At 38.6% G+C, this 16,417-nt stretch overlaps 1 protein-coding gene across 2 annotated transcripts; it reads left to right on the top strand.

Moving 5' to 3' along the window:
* The first annotated feature begins 5,054 nt into the window (after nucleotides 1-5,054).
* On the top strand, nucleotides 5,055-16,058 carry LOC140932930 (chymotrypsinogen B-like). 2 transcript variants are annotated; one of them, XM_073382432.1, is made up of 10 exons: nucleotides 5,055-5,177; nucleotides 5,915-6,001; nucleotides 6,640-6,771; nucleotides 9,942-10,177; nucleotides 10,677-10,809; nucleotides 12,009-12,091; nucleotides 13,814-13,911; nucleotides 14,439-14,683; nucleotides 14,976-15,083; nucleotides 15,703-16,058. In XM_073382432.1, exons 1-10 carry the CDS (start codon nucleotides 5,123-5,125, stop codon nucleotides 15,939-15,941), a joined length of 1,416 nt encoding a protein of 471 aa, XP_073238533.1. In that variant the 5' UTR covers nucleotides 5,055-5,122; the 3' UTR covers nucleotides 15,942-16,058. The 2 variants fall into 2 exon arrangements, with proteins under 2 accessions (XP_073238533.1, XP_073238534.1); XM_073382433.1 differs by lacking the exon at nucleotides 5,915-6,001 and having other exon boundaries at nucleotides 5,065-5,177.
* The last annotated feature ends 359 nt before the right edge of the window (nucleotides 16,059-16,417 follow it).

Raw genomic sequence — 16,417 nt, 5'->3', positions numbered from 1 at the left:
TTTTTTAACGGCTTAAAAGATACGTAAAGCCTGCCGTTTGATCAGAGTTTCCCAGCTGAATCATGTATAAGGGTTAGGGGTGGGGTAGGGGAACAAGCGCACAATTATTTGTGCCACTGATTTGACATTAAGAACGTACACTCTCTTTCCTGACTGAAAATGTGCTATAAGAATAAAATCCTTTGCTCAAGGTCACTCATCGACGGTTTTCCTCTGAATACATTGAAAACACTCTTTATGCTATCCAGAGTACTTTTAGATACCTAGAAATACATTCTAAGCGGCGCTAAAAAAATTGTATCTGTTCGGTCATCCCAGGGGAACTTGAGTCTTTTCGAAATTATAAGGGCTTCAGTATTATGTTCCCGAAAATTTTAGATGAAACTTTAAAAAGTTTTACGACAGAGAGAATTTTTCTATTTTCCTCTTTCCATTACATTTTAGAATCCGAAAATTTTAGGTTTTCTTTTTCTACGAAAAATAGCCCAACACGGGGAGTGAAATGTGAAAAACTTAAGTTCAGAAAAACGTAGGAAATTTATTAGACAAGCTTCGAAAATTGAACATGAATGGGATTGATCATCTTGAAATTTTTAGCCGTCCTAAACCAATAGAAAATTCTAGGCCATGTTTAGTTTTCCAAACAGGTATTTTTTACAGAAAACAGTTGTCGGGTTTCCCTGTTTGCTGACTACTGACTGAGGAAATATAACATAATAAGTCGAGCTCCATCTTCAACTCTCTGAGTAGGCCGATGAAAGAAACAGTGATCCGTGGACGGCGTACTACATGCAAATGTGCGAAACAAACAAGCAAGATTCATAACCCTAAACAAGTAAACTTGTAATATATGTCCTTTATGAAGCCAAACCTGTGAAGTGTGCATGATACTTGCATTCCACCCCTATCCCATTTTCTCATTTCTAGTTATTTGCTTCGATCTCCCGATAACTCGAACTCCCGCTAACTCGAACTTTTTTCGATTTCCCTTGAAGGTTCAAGTTATCGGCAGTCGACTGTATTTTTTTAGATTTGACTGTTATCAGTAGTTTTAATATTATTTAATCTTAGTCAGAGGACCTCCCTGAAAACCACTTAATAGGGCCATTTATACGAGGAAAAATAAGACGCGTCTTAAATAAGACGCGAACTGTACCATTTATACGAGCATGTCTTATCTAATAAGACGCGTCTTAGCTAAGCCGCGTCTTATTTTAGACGAAATGTGCCGTTTATACGGAAAGTTCGCGTCTTATTTTTCCTCTTATAAATGGCCCTAATGTGACAGGAGCTTCCTCTAAAAAGATTATTATTATTATTATCTCTTTTATCACAGTCTTTGCTGGTGTTCTTTTTGTGCATCAGCCGGGCGCAAACCATGCACCTAGAGCGTCAGTCACTCAAGTCAATCATTCTGTTCATACACTGACCCCCTTTCTGAGGATTCGCGTAGATCCCAGCATGGAGATCTTTTGAATCTCTGTGATAGTAGCTCTCTCTGATACTTTCTTGATGTTTTCTATCATACCCTTCTTCACTGTACCAAGCGCACCAACAACCAAAGGGATCACTACGGTTATTTGTACCTCGTGACCACGTTTTCCCCTTAATTGTCGTTTACTGTTTATTATTTATACTAAAGAAATAAGTAGTTTCACGCCAGTTTTATCCGTAAGAATTGTTCTGGACAGTTTTTATCTGCTTATTTTCTATTCTGAGAAATTCTGAACTTGTATCTGACGTTTGTCGTTAGTCGTAAACGTGACTCTCAATCTCTCTAATACACATGTATTTCATGAGTCTGAAAAATAGCAGAATAGCGATTTCTTGCCAATTTTCACTATTGAAAGAACTGAGAACCAATTATGGATTGTGATAAAAACATAAAGTGAAAAAGACATTTAATATTTGGGGAGATGAAAAACATTTAAACTATAATGTTTCAAAAAGGTTTCATAGATTTTTCTCAAACCTTACTAAGGTAAAAACTACGGTTTAAACTATTGGTAAGTTAGAGGATCCGAGTCTAAACGAATTATCGTACTTTTCGAAAACATTGTATTTTGTAGATTTCAGTTCATCTTTTTTCTGGTGCTATGCAAGGGACGGTGTCAACAAAACGTACTCTAAAATTAGCTTCATTGTTACACTATATGTTGTTTCACTTTGTGGCTTTCAGTACATGCAGTACAACCAAAGTTATGAAGCATCAAAGACGAAGGAGTGAGACTTTGAAAAATGGGCGTGAGTCTCCTTAATAGAGCCAAGGTCAGCCCATCCTCGGAGACCCAGGGGCAGTCAGTCAGTTTTCAAGCACAGGCGGAAGAGCCCCTGGGTACCGACTCTCACCGGACCATTTCCAAACGGTCAAGTGAATGCTGTCTCCTGATTGGGCACAAAAAATGCTTTGTATTATTGTGCCCAATCGGGGAACAGCATCTCCTGAGTTCTTTTCGTGAGTTCGTACACGACGCGACAGCTATTGACTCGATCACGGCTTGTCTGGCTCATGCACCAAAGAAAGAAATGCACGCAGTCAGGAAACTTTCAGTTTGATATAAACACTTTATTTCAAAATACTGGTTGGTTGTCTTTACACTAGGCTGTTAAGTAAGACTTAAGAGCCGCTAAGTTTTACTTAACCAAAAATTGGTGTGTGAAGGCCTAAGTAAAATCTCAAGTAACTTTGCTTTGCATCTCATTAAAGTCGGAAAGTTGAAACGGTTCAAGAAAGTTTCAAGCGACTTGAAAACCATCCTTATGACCTACTTAGCTGACTTGCGGTTTTGCGGTTTCTTGAGCTTTGAGAAAGGCGAGACATGTCAATCAATCTTAATTTTGTTGCGTGGGAAAATAACCTGAAGTAAAAAAGAATCGGTTGTGTGTGAAGCTTTATTTTACTTGAAGTAATTAAAACTTACTTGTCTTGAAATATTTCTTAGCTTATTTAGGCTCTAGTGTAAAGACTACCACTGTCTGCCCGAAAACTAAAGACGCTTTTCCAAAAATACAAGCTTGAGCTTACAACAGGTATTCATACTTGCATCGATCATGCCTTCGTAAATCTTAAGGAGTTTAAGATTCCACGACAGCTGACAGCCACGAAAACGTCGCATGAAAAGTGAATTCACATTTTTCAAGTCTCTATCGTGATTCTCCCAACTCGCTTACTTTGTCAAATGCAAGCGAACTCTTCTGGAGCTGATTTTCTATCAACCATATCCAAGTTCATAAAGAGAAAGAAAATTTTGTCATTGTTTGTTTACCTCCTTCACAAAACCTGAAATTAGGCATCTTCACGTGGTAGTCGTGCAGTGACGGCAAAGAAATCTGCAAAATGCGTGATGCACGTGCAAAGTTGTTGTTTTGCCTTGTCAAGCTATTACTTTTTTATTATCTCGTCGCCGCCGCATCTTAAACTTCCTATTATCTGATTATTTACGATACATTGTGATCCGTCAGAAACAGAATTTTCTCAGTGCAAAATGAATTGTTCCTGCTGATAGCATCCGAAACGCTTTTCGACTCATCGGTAGGTCCTTCGTTTCTGGTTAGGAAAGTAGAAAATGGAAGTTTCCCTTGTACGCACAAGCTTGGTGAACGAACCGGGCAACTGTGGCGACATAATACCCATCGTGTACGAACTCACGAAAAGAACTCACGAGAAAAATGTTCGCCGATTGGGCACAATAATACAAAGCATTTTTTGTGCCCAATCAGGAGCCAGCATTCACTTGACCGTTTGGAAATGGTCCGGTGAGAGTCGGTACCCAGGGGCTCTTCCGCCTGTGCTTGAAAACTTTCGTCGCGCCTTTTCTCCCGGCCCGACTGACTGCCCCTGGGTCTCCGAGGATGAGGTCAGCCAAAATGAAACACATTTTAGGCATCCATGACTGAACAGTTACGACGAATTAGATTTTTTCAGCAATGAAAACAGCTTGTAGTCTTTCCCCGTCGAATAGATAAAAAGATAGAAAATTTCACTTCGTAGAGCTGCATGAGAATTAAGATTTGGGACAGTTGAGAACAAAAAACAAGCTGTAAATTTAGTTTATTTTCTAAATTTTTAGGTTTTTTAATTCATGAGTAATCAATCGCAAAAACGCTAAAGAATATATTTCGACTGTTTACTTCAGGCTGGTGCTATTACGAGCGAAAAAGCTGAACTAACAATTACTGAACTGCATGCGAAGCAGAAAATATGATTGTTACTTATATGAATTGAGTTGTAAAATGATGGCTTTATATTGATGACAGTTTTAATTCGCAGGTCTCCGTTTTACCACTCTCTTGAGTAATTAAAACTGAACCACCTGCCTGTGCTAAATACACAAGTTGATTAACTCTAAACAACAGTGATTGTTTCGTTCACAAGCTAATCGAACAAACTTTAAAAGTTCAATGAAATTTAAAGCGAAAAATGTTTGATATAGTTTGATAGAGAAACTAATTCAAACAAAACTAATTCAGTAAAATTGACTTTTGCTTTTCTAGGTTTGTAGGTGGGAGGAGGAATAAGCAAAGAAATGTTTGTTATTTCGTCTGAAATTTCAACACCTTTTTGTTTGGGATTAGGCAGACATGACTCGAGTTTCAACTTATGTTTTTATGCAACAAATTTCTATTTATTACTAGTTTTAAATAATCTACATTGTTAAGGTTGCGAAGGGCTTATCGATAAGCGGACAGCATGAAAAAAAGGAAAACGATTGAGGGACGATTACAATTTTTGAAGAAAAAAAGATCATTTATTTGTTTTTGTACCTCCTTTTACGTTACGATAGTCAGTTTAACATTCATATGTGCTTCATATTTCAATGAATAGTGACGCTGACGCAAATTTACCTCTCCTTTTGAAATTCAATTTCTTGTGATAATTAGCTAAAACATCTGTCCTAATATAGACTTGTTAACACTTTTAAGGCACCATTAGCGACAAAAAAAGAACCCTTGAAATCTTTTAAAGCTGTAGAAATAAACTAATGGTAAACCGCTTTACGCTGGAAGCACAATGACAGCTATCATTTAGAATTATTTAGAAAACAGAAATAAATATAAGTACAACTTACGTTCACCGAGTTCGCGTTCTCTCTCACTCAGAAACAAAACACTAGCTGGTAAAATGAAGTCGATGATCTCCGTTCTGGCTTTGATGTTAACGCTTTCTAGTGCTGAAGGTTAGTATCCAAGGTATTTTTAACTCTGAGATTCAGGCGGGAAGTACTAAATTTAGCTAAGTGACTGAAACAAGTGGCAATACGGTCATTGAGTTTTTGTTAATAACAGTTTTTGTCCAGGCTTTGCTCTCTTAATTCCGTCCCTTTTTCAACAAACGGAAGACTTTTGTTAGAATATCGATTATGACGAAACAAGCTACTTTTATGCTGAAATGGAATTTAAAAGAATAACCCTGAAGTACAGAACTTTTGACTTAAACATTGCAAAACCTTTTACCAGCATAGAAAAACTTACAAAAGCGTCTTTTCAGACTGGTTCTTTTAATAAAAACATAACAAACCTTTTCACCCATTTTTAATCTAAATTTTCACAAACGAATACGACCGAGTCAAACGTATTTCCAACAATGTTTCTCGAACCTCCGATCAAAAACACCATACTTTTCCCAGACAAAAGTCAGTCAAAGCTAAAAAAAGGTAGTTAGTAGAACCCTCGACCCTTTTTTGGGTGACTTTCTTATAACTTTCCATTATTTTTAACCCCTTGAAAGCGACTACTTGTATTTGATACCTTCATTCATTGATTAATAATAATAATAATAATAATAATAATAATAACAACAACAAACAATGATAAAAAAAAATGAAAGAATTTGCAATGCATATTGAGAATAAGACTTTCCAATCGAAATCTTGCAAAGAAGTTTATCATTTACAATTTACTTTTATTTTTATAGCGTCACGTTTGTCAACCTCAGCACCACCAACCCCGCCACCCCCAACACCCCCACCTACACCTCCACCTACAACCAAACCACCAGCCAGTAAGTACCTGTAAAAAGTATAACTAGATCCGCTGGCGCCGAACAGAATAAGTATCAGTCACTTGATTGACAATTCTTTGTTTTATTCCCACTTTTTTTTTGCCCGTTCCCCGGGTTCGTCTCCCGTTCTCCGTTTTAGTAAAGTCCCACATAAACATGCAAAATAAGCCTATCGGGATGAAGGGCATTGCTCGTGCATGAATAGGAAAAAAGTACTAGTTTGTTGATACAGTAACTCCTTTATTGACCAAGTTTGTTATATCTTACGCAGACTACACTACAGTTCAATTTACGCCGACACTTTCAATTGTTTGGCTCATTTGCAGTAAGATCTCAAACCGCACCTTATGAGCAACAGTATATACTGGTAAAGGTTTGCGCGTAATTTAAGCATAATTTATTTGACAAATGGCGCTCACTTCATTTTACTGACACTTACATAATCACAAATTTTTGAAATTTTCACTTGTTTGAGTATACCACTGTAGAGAATGAAAGACCGCAAAACAAAGAAAAACAAATTGCACAATTAGTAACTCATATTAGTCTATACTCTCGGGGACAATATAGATCTCAAACAATCACACGAGTGCGCAAAAAATAACTCAGCTATTGTATATGGAAATGTTACTTCCCAGATCCTGCCTGTGATTTCGAAAGGAATTTGTGCGAATGGCGGCAGAGCAAATCGGATCAGTTTGACTGGACACGCAAATCAGGAAGAACGGCCTCTAGTAATACAGGACCATCAAGTGGACATGGAGGAAAAGGTTAGGTTTAATTATATGATCTTTTAAAAGCATTATAAAGTGTGTTAAGAAAATGAAACACAAACAAGCCTCCGTTCGCTAAATGTGGCTCTAGATTGTTGAAGCGAAGACGAGGTAAACGCAAGCGGCTTCAGCTGTTTAGGTATACTCCTGGTATCCTTCGGCGAGGCTGTGAATGACAAGAAGATCGGAGAGGCAAAGAAAAAGATTAAATAAATTTCAACCGCTTTCTATTTGTAGGATTTAAATTACTAAAGCTCTTGCTTAGGGATATCAGGGGCCCGTGAGTAGTCATGGGCCCCTGGGGATATCTTTTAAGGGTAAGCTACTGACCCAGTTTGGTGTGACGGAAGATTTTTCCACTTTGAAACGAATTTAAGGCTCAACGGGAACTCGGTGCTTGACTCACGATAAAACTGGGGAAAACTAGACTCAAATGACAACTCGCTTGCGGGGAAGAGCCGTCACTTCTCTCGAGGTCCGGGATCAGACCACTAACTGGTACAGCAGTAGATAAAACAGAACAAAACTTGGTTCCAACAGCGTTTATTCTTCGGCGGATCAACAGCAATAACTCGGGTAGGACACGGCGAAATAATCGGCGATGTAATCGGCAATGTAATCGAAAAATCAGTAAAAACTAACTTACTTATATATGATTTTTACAACCATTGAAGACAAAAGAATACAATAGAAATATAAACAGAAATCACTTAGAGTTAAATGAAAACTAAATACAACTTCTATTTTTAACCTGAAATCTTTTGTTATTGTTGCTATTTTACAAAGTAAAAGTACTGAGACAAATATCTAGCCAGGTCAGCAAAACAGCGTTTATGTACAAAGTGTTACAATATGAATTAAATTGCAAGTTCAGCTATCGGCTGTTTAAACAGGACAAGCGCAGACTAATTGGAAGTTTTCACCTTAAACAAAAACCGATCAAATTTTAAAATTGCAAGACCACAAAATCTTTCATATTCAAAAATCGGTTATTACTTCTAACAACTTAATGAAATATATTTTCGCAAACAAATATAACTAAGTTGCAATTAGAACGAGGTACACCTGTATCAAAGGCGTTACTATGAATAGATGTCGTCTGGTAGTTAAATCACGAAAAATAGACTGAAGTCAAATAAACCATTATTAAGAAACTAGGTATTCTTTCAAGAGTCAACATTGAAGTAAAATCGGTGTATCATTGAAAAGAGAACGAGAAATTACTTTTGTTTGTTAAGGAACACTGTTGGCTTTTCTATGATTATTACTTAGCGAACACAAAGCAAATGAAACAAAGGATAATAAAAATGGCACGAGCCTTTTTGCGGAGCTGAAACTTCTTTATGCAAATTCAGTATGAATTACTAAGAACAACGTCAAAGCGAATATTTGAAAGCTATATATGAAATTCGAGGCAAATAAAGAATTCATGGAAAATCTCTCCTTACATTGGTCTCCGGTGTTCAGTACTTGATAATTCTAACTGCCGACAATCATGCCGCCTGCTTCATGGAGTCACCCAACCGGAAGGGGTAGCCAAGCACCAACGTCTTTCCTTCAGCCCTTATTTGGGCTCTATACTAGGCAGGAACTTTGCACTTTCTTGCGAGCTTACTGGTGCAAGAAGTCAGAAGAATACTCTTACTTGAGAGCTAACACTTTTTTTAATACTGCTTAACCCTTTGGTCACGGCCGGCGAGTAGCCAAAAAAACGCATTTTTCACAAATGCCTCATCTTTGGAATGGTTTTCAGCTAATTAGCATAAGAATAGCTAAAAATGAGTTTTGCAACAAAACAGGCATATGTGAAATTGGAATAATCAGCATGTCACAAGCGTTGGACAAAGAACAAATCTGAGTACCCGAAAGGATTTGGACCGACCTCTCAAACACCGGGCGGACGCTCTATCCACTTGACAAACAAGTGGACACAGGTGTATTTTCCGACTGAACAGCTTTTTTTGTTTTTCGCGTATGCACAGGAGCCAAAATTTGGACTTACATTGTCTATATTTTGCATGAAATTGTAGCTGGCTAACTTTTCAAGAAAAGAGGCAAATTTAATTTTCAAAGAGAAGTACCGGGTAAACAGCGAAATTGGCAGTGGATTTTTCCTTAAAATGTTACTTTTCTTTGTAAGGGTAACCCTATTAGGATCGGTCAGAATATCCAAAACGAGGTATCGGTGGAAAGATCTATCTTTGATGACGTTGTTGCTTGTTGCTTTTAGGCTTTAATCGAAAGTTAAATGGGTCTGTTCCGTCGCACTTTGTAATAAAATTGTCGCACTTTGTAACACCTGTCGCACGTTTGTCCAGGAAGGAAAATACACATCGCTCCATATGGAACGAAAACGACCAAAGCAGTCGTCAAAGGGTTTAATTAAGCTAGTTGTAAGGTCTTGTAATGTCAAGAGAGTGTTTTTGAGAACATGGGAACTAGTTTTTCCAGTTTAGAGATTCTTCAGGACATTAGAAGCCCGGAGGGAAGGGGGGTGGGGGGTGGGGGGCGGTACTTGGGTTAATGTTTGCTGGGTATGTGCCGCTGGCCTCTCAGAGCTCCTACCCCATTATAGTCTATTCTTTCCAATTATAGACCCCGTCTTATTCACTTTTTGGAAAATGTAATTTTCGCGATCCCAACTTAGTCACTTTCTGTTTATGCATCTACCTTATCAACGTGGTTTCAAGCGGCGGAATGTGATGCGGTCAATGCGAGCTTATTGTTAAATTTAATAAACAACAACTTTCTGAATTTGTAACCGAGAATCTTCCCATTTGAATCTCTACTTACCCGAAAAATCCGAAAATTTGTGACCCCATCCTAGTAACTCTATTGAAAGTGCAACCCCATTAAAGTCACTCAAGTCGACCCCATCCAGCGGCACATCTCCATTAGCCTCTTGTAAGGGAGTACCCCCCCGGATCAGAAGTCAGAAGTCCGTAAAAATCAGCTGAATACACTGAACCGTTTTGACGGTTAATACTACTCTGCACTTTTGACGATTGACGGTTAAGTTTTAGGCCTTTTGACAGCTGACGGTTAACAAACTGAGACCATCCTTAAAAAGCTTTCTACAGAAAAGTAGCGACAGGGAAAGTTGAAAACTGCTCATTACGCTAAAAACCCGCTAATCTTTCTGGACGCTAATCTTATTCTCTTCGCAGGCTATTACATCTACATTGAGACATCTAGCCCTAGACGTCCAAATGACAAAGCAGTTCTTACGTTGAAGGGTGGCTCTTATCAACAACCTATGTGTCTTTCGTTTTTCTATCATATGTACGGACGATACATTAATAGGCTCAACGTTTACAACAGAGGCGCTTTAGTTTGGTCCAAGGTTGGCCAGCAAGGAAATGCATGGAAGAAGGCTGAAGTGCCAATCACAAGATCGGTAGACGTAAGTTAATGGAAAATAATTTTTCATTTTGCTTCAAATTCTTCACTGATGTGAGCAACGCGTCTGGATAAAGCACTTTCGACCGATTTTATTTACAGTCTTTCTTTAAGTGTACGGAATATAAAAGCACACAGAAATATGACCGCTCTACTGACGCCCCACTGGATGCATGCCACTCTATTCCAGTTAACTGTGATTACATGGTTCCCTTTTTACTTGAGAATTATTTAAAACTAAGGAGAGAAAATAAAGTATAACAATGATAAATAGTAATTGAAAGAACAAGCAAATGGTATAGTCGTGAAGCACATCGTGCGCCATGATGTAGCGTGCTAAGACGTTTCAAATAAGCCTAGCTAAGCCTTATGAATTCACATTCCCCGACCCTAGATCCTCCTTTGTGCGCAGTTTAGTCTGAACGAGATGAGGTGGGCGAATGAAACAGATCTAACAGTAGCTATGTTGATTACTGACGAAAGTCTGCGTTTATTTCTTATAGCTCAAGATTGAAGGAATTCGTGGCAGGTCTTGGACAGGAGATATTGCTATAGATGATATATTATTGTCTGCAGGCAGTTGTGGAAGTGTGATACCTACCACACCTACCCCTACCCCAACACTTGGACCAACAGGTTAGCCATGTGTGTTTAGATTGTTATAGCAGTTATCTTCTATCCTCCCCAGAGACTATCGCTGGGTATTCCAATAAACATGGCAATAATTCTAAAAAAATTAGTAAGCGCGCAGTGGGCGTTGGGACGTGGGAGAAGGCGGGAGCCTCCCTTTCTCTCTTTACCCTTCCCATCGTCCTCCGGGCACTTTCATTTTTCTTTCTCCCCGGTCCCCATCCTCCCGACGACACAACAAACCGACAAAGGAGAGAGGCAAATATCAACAACTTAATTCTGTTTTTCTGATACACTCTTTTTTTCTATAAGAATATATTTCATAAAAATATCGAGGTTGAAATTTGCGAAATTTTAAGAATATTTTAAGAATAAACTCGAGGCTAAGATTTTAAAAAGGATATAATTTTGTGTGTTCAAAAACTTAAATACAATATAATTATATGTTTTCAACTTATTCCATTCTCTAAACGGTAAAACTTGCCAAGAAAACGAGAAAACCTGCTCCTACTATAATTGATACCCCAATATATTCTAAATTGACGGAAATGTCGTAAGCTATAATTTAAGAGTAATACGAGAATATTTTCAGCCTAAAATCGGAAGAAAAAATAAGAATTTTCAGCCTGGGCCGGAGAAACAACATTCTTATATAAAAAGGGAGTGTATGCAAGTAATTCAACGTGTTGCGCAAGTTTTATTGCAACATGGATGGGCGTCGATATTGTGAACTTTGTTTGATACTCTCATAATCATTAATCCGAATCAGTCGCATCGAGACCGCGCGCTTAGTACTTCTAGGCCCTCAGGTTGTCGACAGGATGGGTTTTAGTTCGATTAAGTTTCAAGGCTTCTCGTGAAGAGAAAAACAAGCAGACAGGCGTCTGCATATACGCAAACAAAGATGCACTCAAAAAGTTGTGGTACAGCGTTTTGTTATTAGGAACTTCAAAATGTCTCACAAATGATTGTGGTAAAAAAGGCTATTAGAGATTTTTGCCACTTTAGTCGCTAAGGTGATCACAGACAAGAAGGATGACCTTTTTCTCAATAATGGGCGCTGAAAAAAGCAATTGTCTCGTTTTAACAGGAATTATTTCATCAGAAGCGGGTGTCCATCTAGGGCAGAAGGTTGACTGTACATTCAAAGTTTTGAACACTGTCTCGATTGAATTTTTAATTCAGTATATTTATACTTTGAATAGTCGTACCTGGTTCATGCGGTGCATCACCTGTTACCCGTGTCATCGGTGGAATTGATGCTCAACCTGGAAATTGGCCTTGGCAGGTAACTATCATTTATCTTATTAGTTTTCGAAACAAATTTATTTTAGCGGTGTTTAATATTGAATGACGACCGAAGAAATAGAAAACAAACTTAAGGAAAGAGGAAATTGCTGAAAGAAGTTTAAACGCCTGAGTAACGCTGCTTTAACTGAAGTACAATTATATTTCAAATAAAAGTTAATTTGTTTCCCGACTTGGCTACACGGTCTTAACTTCTCACAACACGGCTGTACGACCAAGAGATAGGGATAAGCTCACCGTTCGATCACCTTATCATGCATGTTGAAAGACGCAACATGTATTTAGCCGAGTTGGTGTAGCCGAGTGGTTCTGAGCTAAAATGACGCACTGAAGTTCAGTTCTTTCATCGTGTCCTGCAGTCGTTAGGTTATGGATAAGCTTTTCATTCTGGCCAAAAAAGGCAATATTCAACAGGAAGAATTCAGCCGTTTTTTGGAGTTTCTGTTCTGATTAAGTGATGATGGTATTCTATATTAGCAGGAGCCCTTATGGACTCCTGATATTAGCTTATTCGGAATTGGATATATATGATATGACTTTATTCTGTGAAACACTACACACTTATTATACCTTTATTCTGTAAAGAAAGCGATCGTTAGTATTTTTGTGTATTTTTGTTTAGTATGACATAATGAATCCGGGGGGGGGGACTCCCTTATATACGCCATATAGGTATGTGCCGCCCAATTGGGTGGGGTTTTTGCGTTTTTTTGGTCTGAAAACGGGTACAGATATAGACTGCATGCGCAGAACCTCAAAGGACCAATTCTAAATGTCCGTTGCTCAAACGGCTGTCTTATAGACAGACACCGTCTACATACTGTCGACCGTCTTTAAAAGTGGTTGCGACATTCCTAGTACTCTTCGATCTTCAAACATTTCCGAAATATCTTGGAAATCTGTTTATGCCCGGTAAACAAACCAACTACGCGACAGACAAGCCACGCGAACGACTTCGTAAACGCTAAAAGCCATGCAAGACAGAAACCTTTGCTCTGTTTGGAAAAAAGTAAAAAATCTTAGTTTATTCTGAGGAATGGTCGAAACAGAATGCCGAAAAAGCCGAAGAATATATTCCGATTATTCGAAAATTCTATCCGACCTTCCTTCCGAACAAATATTTACCGAAATCAGTACCCGTTGAGTGCCCCTGATACCGTCTTATAGAGTCTGTCTTATAATGTTAAGAGAGTCGACTGTTTATATCTACCGTCGGGTAAACTGCCATCTAAAAGCCCCCCCACTCATATAAGCTCCCCCCCCCGGCCAGTTAAAGACCCATCAAAAACAAAACATACTGCCTATTGTAAGCTCCAAATGTATTGAAATGAGTTCTTTCTATTATGACGTTATGAAGCTTAATCAAAAACCAATGCAAAACGTATTTTGATCAGCACTGCTTTAGCTTGTTTCAAAGCGCTTTTTCTAATCCGGTAATAAGCCCTCTCGGATATAAGCCCCTCCCTTTGTAATCCCTCCTAAAACCCTTTACTAAGATCGGTATAATCCCAGGGCTCAATTAGGGTGCAGTTTACGTGTTTATACGTAGATGTGAAATTCCCCCTTCACTCACTCATCACCCCTTCAAGGCTGACCAAAATCAAAACCAAAGTATGACCTTCAGCTGAAACAATTAATCATTTACTTAATGTTTTTAAAAGCCCTCTTTTAAGAGTTTTTCTGCTCTTATTACTTTGTTAAGATCGCTCTTCTGAGGGGAAGCTCAAAGTCGTTTAGCTGCGGTGGATCTTTAATTGCTCCTGACTGGATTGTGACAGCGGCACACTGCATTTCATCCTTGTAAGCATCATCACGAACGTTTTTTATATGCAGATTATCCGGAGATTGTATAAGCACTTTTCCGCTGGGTCAGTATAGTAATTCAAAAACTTTGACTGTACAATGAATAATTGATAAGATATAGTAGGAGTTCTAATCGCCTTCTATCTGGGTAACCCCAAAAAACATGTCGCGGGAGCCGTTTGTTGTATCTTGAGTGGAAAGAGACATTGCACAAAAAATACTTTTGATATTGCAAACAAATTGATGACTGACACAAATGAAAATCGTCAGCGAACCCTTCAGCTCCTGGCCTGCGAAGCGAAGACGTATTTTTCCGGTCGTCGCTTCTCTCCCTAGGTCTGTGCCTCGCAGACTATTCAGCTCCTCGTTTGTAAGCTGCACAACAACACTGACCCGGTGAAAAGAAAAGTTATAATCATATGAATAATGAAAGAGCAGCAGACACCCAGTTAAAAATGCCATCGGCTAATGAACCTCTTTGGGCTCTCCGAGTGATCGATCTTTTAATTTTGTTTTTAAACCAGATCAGGCTCGTATTACACTATTAGACTGGGAGACCATGACAGATATAGCAATGAAGGAACTGAAGAGGATATTCCAGGAAAAAGAGTAATCAGGCATCCGGGCTATAACAATCCAAGCCCAATCAACAACGATATCGCCTTGATACAGCTTGCACGACCAGCCAAATTAAGTGCAAGAGTTGGTACAGTCTGCTTGCCTGCACACCAGGAAAACGTTCCTTCTTCTGCTAAATGTTATATTACAGGTAATGAAAACGGAATTTTGTTTCGTAATTTTCTTTATTACTGTTAGTTTCTCAGAAAGTTTATTAATCTCTTTGATTGTTATCATGAACAGGTCCTCTTTCGTGACTTAGTTTTGCGCATGTCTGCTTTCAAATGGGACTAATGACATATTTCTATCTTCTGCAAAACTAAGCTGAAGGGATCATGCATTATGTGTAAAAAAGTTGTTTTAACCGTGCAGAAACGAGAGGTACTTCCCCAATAATCTTTTCATGGATTTTCTACTTCAAAATATCATTTTTGAACCTACAGGCTGGGGCAAGATCAAGCATCCGGGATCCTCACATCGTATTTTGCAGCAGGCCGTGCTGCCTCCAGTAGCAAACGATATTTGCGCGAAGAAACTGGCCGCATCACCAGGTAATGCCACACGGTACATGAACAAAGTCGGAAATGCGAATATCTTGCCTTATTTTACTGATTCAAAATCTGAGTATCTATGTGGCTTAGTTACAAGGCAAAGACGTATCCAGTGATCGAGGAAAGAAATGCACCAACACAGACCCATTACATTGAGAAACAATGTTTTGCCTAGGCTTTGCCTTTTACCCGATAAGCTACTGAGGATAACGAGTGGGAAAAATACACAAAGAAACAAAAAAAGACTAGAATTGTGTAATCTTTAGTGCGCTCGAACGTTAAAATAAATGGATTGCAGCGTTTTTCACCTATAAAGATACATTAAAAAAAAAAAATCAAAGAATGTAATGGAACGACTTTTTCCAATTCCCAAGTATTACAGACCGTAAGATACAACATATCTTTGTATGAGTCAGATAAATTAGCTGCACCCGTAGTCGTAAAAAATGTAGACTCCCTCTTTCCCAGGAGACACGGTAAACGGCAGAAAAATTTTGGAAAATCTTTGTCATCGCCTTAGTACAACTACGTGGCAAAGATGTAAGCCTACTCTTACCAGTAGGCAAAAAACGGTTTATCTTATGTCTCTGATTTAATTTTTGTTGATGTTTTATTGTAGGCGCAGGCAGACTGAGAATCACCGACCAAATGATTTGCGCAGGCAAGGAAGGAACCAACTTGAGTGGTTGCCATGGCGACAGCGGTGGTCCTTACGTCTGCCAGTCAGCCAATGGAAAATGGTTTTTACAAGGCGCTGTAAGCTGGGGATCCCCAAGATGCTCTGCTCAAGAGCGCTACACTGTGTTTGCACGAGTAGCGCAGTTCAGAAACTGGATAAACGGGTACGTCCGTGTGTAATATGATGGACATTAAGGATAAACCAGTACACCCAAGTATACCACGATGGGTTGAATAACAACTTTTGCATACGTTGAGTAGTGTAGAGGAAAGAGAAAGTAATAAAAATAGAAGAAAAAATACAGAATGTTGTAAGAATTGCTTGAAAAGATCAACCCATCCTCAGACGGTCGAAGACGAATCGCCGGCTTGCTCACCCTGAATAATGTAGCCTGTTCACCAAAATCAACTGAGAAAGTGTCATATATATAGTTTATATTCAGAAAATCACCCATAAACATTTTAAAATTATAAACATCGAAAAAAAAAAAAAAAGAATAAAAGATTAGTCGAAAGAAAACGGTGATGATGTACGTTGTACACACATATGCATTTCACAAATCCACACGCGAGTGAAAAGCTGAAACCTGCATTGAGTGGACGCAATATTACACTCATAAGTTAGCCGGCAAAATCTCGAGCGTCAACGAATTCCA

This window comes from Porites lutea, chromosome 4 (genome assembly GCF_958299795.1).
Source record: "Porites lutea chromosome 4, jaPorLute2.1, whole genome shotgun sequence".
NCBI lineage: Eukaryota > Metazoa > Cnidaria > Anthozoa > Scleractinia > Poritidae > Porites > Porites lutea.
This window is presented reverse-complemented; position numbering and strand designations above follow the sequence as displayed.